Below are 4,795 nucleotides of genomic sequence, written 5' to 3' on the forward strand. Positions count from 1 at the left end.
TTTTATTAAAAACAAAACAAAAACATACAATTCAACATTTTACAGGGAAGATTTCATTGCATCTCATATTATTCACATTTTCCTCTCGCAGACAGAAGTTTAAAACCTTTCACTTCATTGACAAGAACCCCAAGTGCTGCGATTTTTACATTTTTTTTAGTCTGAGGAATAGAGTCAGTTAACAGTCCGGACGTCCCAAGTTTAAAGTGGAAGTTTATTTATGTGCGTAAATTTCATGACATGAGCACATCAGCAGCATCTTGGGCTGTCGTTTCAAGAGATGGGTTTAAAAATGACCACGGGCTACAAATCTGTGAAGCCTAATGACTGAATGACTAATCACTATAGGACTGAGGAGGGACAATTATTATTCGACTTTTTTGTTTCTTTTTTAAAATACGTTGATATTCCAGGTTGTATGCTTCGTTATTCGGGTTTCTTTCATCATCTGGCCACCCTTGCATACACTGGATATAGGCTATGGGTTTTGTGACGTCCATATGTTTTGGTGACATTTCAAAGTAGCCTAGCCTGTGTTCTCACAAGGGATTTTCTCATTTTCCACATTTGTTATTTAAAGTGTCCAGTTTGAAAACTAAAATAAATTTGAAAAAAAGAGGAAGGGTGCTGTCCTGACACGGTGCTTAGGTACTTCCTACCATAATACTTTAGTTATGTTCAAACGCCTGAAAACGTCTCTCTCTCTCCATCATTGTCGATTAATGTGTCAGTCTCTCTCGCGCAAAGCAGTGAGAACAAGGACAGAGCTCTTTCCTGTTCTTACTCCCGCCAAAGTCCTCGCTGTCACTCCTCTCGCGCAGCGCTCCTCACAGAACTTGGAACCTCCACGACGCCTGATCTTTGTAGTCCAAGCAGTCCGTGGGCGAGCTGAAGTTGAGTTTCCATGACGACGCAGCTGCCGCCGCGGCAGCAGCAGCAGCCGTCGTGCTCTGCTCCTTATAATCCAAACAGTCTGTCGAGCCGAACCCCAAACTGCTGCCACCGTATCCTTGATGGTGATGAGCAGCGTGTGGGTGGGTGTGGTGGGCGTGAGGGTGATGATGTCCAGTACTCTGCCCGATAGAGTGGTGCGGATGGTGGCTCGTCATGCCCGAGGCGGACATGGAGCTGAGCTGGGGGTGCGTGGCGGCGGTGTGCGGGTGATGCGGGTGATGGGTATGGTGGTGGGCAGCGGCTGCAGCTGCGGCGTGGGCGTGGTGGTGAGAGTGCATGGGGCTCAGGTAGGAGCTGGGATCCATGCCCCCAAAATAAGACCCGGCAGCAGCCGCGGCCGCAGCGGAGTACCCCTGGCTGTAAGGGGAGGTCTGGGAGTAGGACACCGGGTATCCAGGCGTACTGCCACCACCACCACCACCATTACCACCATTGCTACCGCCATTAGAACCAGAACCGCCGGACATGGGCCTCTGCATGCAGGATGCACTGGTAGGGGGCGCCGCCGGGTCGGGTACGGAGGGTGGTGCCGGGAGCGGGGAGATGGGTGCTGGGCTCCAGATGGCTGACACGGGAGTCGCACCGGAGGTGGCGGACGAGGTCACGCCACCTAGTCCAATCCCACCCAAACCAACGCCGCCCAAGCCAGTCGGGTGAGGCATCGACCCATTGGAAGAAGAGGAGGATGACGAGGAGGAGGAGGAGGAAGAGGAGACTGCTGGAGGGGTGAACTGGCCGCTGCTCTCGGACCCGGGGCTCTCTCGTGAGGGGGAGGCCTTCTTCTTGTTGGAGGCCGGGCGCACCTTGTTGCTGTTGCTGCTGCTGTTGCCTGTCTGCGCCTGCTGGCGACACTTGGCCCGGCGGTTCTTGAACCACACCTGGAGATAGAGAGACACACAAAAGAGGGGCAAAGAAAGAGGGAATTTAGAGGTTTATTTAATCATTTACATGTAAACTGCAAAATAATGTCTCACACCAAGCTCCCGTTTCGCTTATTTTACAGTGGGGACATCTATGGGAGGGCACGGTGGGGACATATAGGAGGTTGTTTGGTAACACTTTATTTTAGGGATACATCTATTAGCACTAACACATACAATGTTAATGCCTGCATACGTAACTTGTAAGGCATGTACTAAGCAAACGCCAAGGCCTACTAGGTCCTTACTAAAGTTAAATTGGTAATAAATCCCTTATTGTGCATGAACAAGACATTTGCGAATACATGCCTAACAAATGTTTGATTTTGCTTTGTACATGCCTTACAAGTTACTTATACAGGGACATTGTATTTATTGGTGCTAACAGATGTATCCCTAAAATAAAGTGTTACCGGTTGTTTTAACTTTTTAATCTTTGAGAAACACAATGAAGTAAACTTATCAAAGTGGAGAGAGAGAGAGAGAGGGAGGAAGGGAGGGGAGAGGTGGGTTGGCGGGGGAGAGGTGGGTGGGTGTGCTTCTGAATGTAAAACATGCATTTATCCACATACTAGACCTTTCATTTATTTTATCCAAAGCGTAGAGTTATTTTGGGTGCAGTGCACTGTCCCTGGAGCAATGTGGGGTTAAGTGCCTTACTCAAAAGAACTACAGCTGTGGATGGAGGGCTAGGAACGGAGAGGTAAGGCTTGGGATTCGAACTTGATGATCTAAAGACCATCTCTCTAATCATATAAGGTATAATGAATACTTTTATCCACTAAAGCACATTCATTGCCTGATAAACCTGAGACTCGTGACTGTTACAGCAGAGACCATAAGTTCATTTCATTTCATTATGAATAGTTTGGGAATATGTATTAGATTTGAATAGCTTATAACAATCCTTCCGCAACTAAACAAAAGAACTTCACTTTTGGGAAATTTGGCATCATACCAAGTTGGACAGACCAACTTAGTTTGTGTCGTGATCATGATTTTGTACTTTGCATAACTGTCTTAGGTATGTTTTTGTCATCTCTGTAGGCCTACTTCAGTTGCACGTGCCTCAGTCAGGTGGCCCTGTAAGACCAGATATCACGGGCTATCTCAATGGGATCTGCCCAAATGAATTTAAGTTATGTGAAGTAAATTACTTGTAACATAGAGACAATTACCTACACTACTTTCTCATTTGGCATATTTTAATATTTGTGTTGATACTATGTAACTAATGTACTTTGCACATGGTCCCTGATGAAATAACCAATAAACTAAACTGAACTAAACCGCACACACAGGTGTGTGTGTGTATGTGTGTGTGTGTGTGTGTGTGAGAGAGAGAGAGAGAGAGAGAGAGAGAGAGAGAGAGAGAGAGAGAGAGAGAGAGAGAGAGAGAGAGAGAGAGACTTGACTGCTTAGAATATTTTTCTCAAACTTAAACCGTGTGGATAATAAAAGATTACCCACGAAAAAAACGCACGTATCCAAATTACAATAATATACCGGTAGTTAATTAAGTTTATCACAGAGAAGATTTTGATGTCAAATAAAGGCTACATTAGTTAGGATTCATTTTGATATGATTATTTCGATCTATTTCTTTTTTTAAATCCAGATTTCTATTGCCTGAATTTTAATGGGCCTACAACCAATTCATGTTTGAGCACTTTTGCACGTTTTACGCACATTTGGGCGTTTTACGCACACTACTATTTCCACGGTATTTGAGTTCACAATTAATTTTCTTTCACGCTTTTTGCCATTCGCTCCAAGCTCCTAATTTGAACATCCACGCCCTAATCATGTCCACACACACACACACACACACACACACACACACACACACACACACACACACACACACACACACACACACACACACACACTCTTCAACAACTGCTGACCGTCAAATTGACTCGGTTAAACCAATCGACTTCATTTATCCTACCGGAAAGGAAAAAAAACGTATTTGAATTTCAAAAATAAATAGCTTCAGATGAAGTCAAGTGGCGTTGGCCGTGGCACATTATTACATACCTGCACTCGTGACTCCGGCAAATTAATTTTCAGGGCGACCTCCTCGCGCATGAAGATATCCGGGTAGCGGGTCTTAGCAAACAGAGACTCCAGAATGTCCAATTGGGTGCGCGTGAAAGTGGTCCTCTCCCGCCGCTGTTTGCGCGGATGGGCTGTTGAGCACAGTAAATAGACACTTTTCATTTCTCTACCCTTGAGGGCGCCGAGGCGTGTGTGAGTACATGAGAATGAGAGAGAGAGAGAGAGAGAGAGAGAGAGAGAGAGAGAGAGAGAGAGAGAGGCTGAAAGGCCTTGCAGTGCAGTTGTGGTTAGGCCAGTAAATCATGAAAGTAATTTGCAAAATACATTTCCACGTGTCCTTGATTTGCCTAACAGTGAAATCACAAGAGACTACTCAAATAGATATTTGTTATAGGCTACTTTGGGTAAATATTTGCCTTTGAACAGCAAACACAACATTTAAAAAATATACTTCTGAAGTCCCCGAAGACGTTTGCAGGAGTATTTGCAAAATCTAAAAAAGTCAAGAAAGTTTCGCTTGCTTACGTGGATACACGGACGGATGCAGCAGGTCCATCGTTGCTCCCCCCAGCCCCAGGCCGTTCATGCCGTATGGGCCTTGCTTGAGGTATGACATCATATTAAAAGCTTAATGGGGGGGTTGCACCGCGTTTCTCAAGGGAACGGGGTCGGTTCCCCCTTCAGCTGGATCGGGGAGACGCAATCTATGGAACTGAAAGGAGGGGGAGAAAAAGAACAGTATAAGCTAAATGTTTTGTTTGTTGGTAGAAGTTTAGCTAGGCATACTTAAGTGGCATTAACAAAACAAACAAAAGTTATACGATTACAAAAAATATAGTGTGCTGAATTGCAGGCCTGGG

General features: G+C 45.4%; 1 protein-coding gene across 1 annotated transcript; it reads right to left on the minus strand.

Annotated features, from left to right (window-relative positions):
• Positions 1-441: 441 nt before the first annotated feature.
• otx2a (orthodenticle homeobox 2a) lies at positions 442-4,554 on the minus strand. Its single transcript, XM_063212780.1, has 4 exons — positions 4,461-4,554; positions 3,915-4,066; positions 1,206-1,832; positions 442-1,133 (listed from the first exon to the last, which is right to left on the minus strand). Exons 1-4 carry the CDS (start codon positions 4,552-4,554, stop codon positions 828-830), a joined length of 1,179 nt encoding a protein of 392 aa, XP_063068850.1. The 3' UTR covers positions 442-827.
• Between the last annotated feature and the right edge of the window lie 241 nt (positions 4,555-4,795).

The sequence above is a fragment of the Engraulis encrasicolus genome, chromosome 1 (assembly GCF_034702125.1).
Source record: "Engraulis encrasicolus isolate BLACKSEA-1 chromosome 1, IST_EnEncr_1.0, whole genome shotgun sequence".
In the NCBI taxonomy this organism is placed as follows: Eukaryota; Metazoa; Chordata; class Actinopteri; order Clupeiformes; family Engraulidae; genus Engraulis; species Engraulis encrasicolus.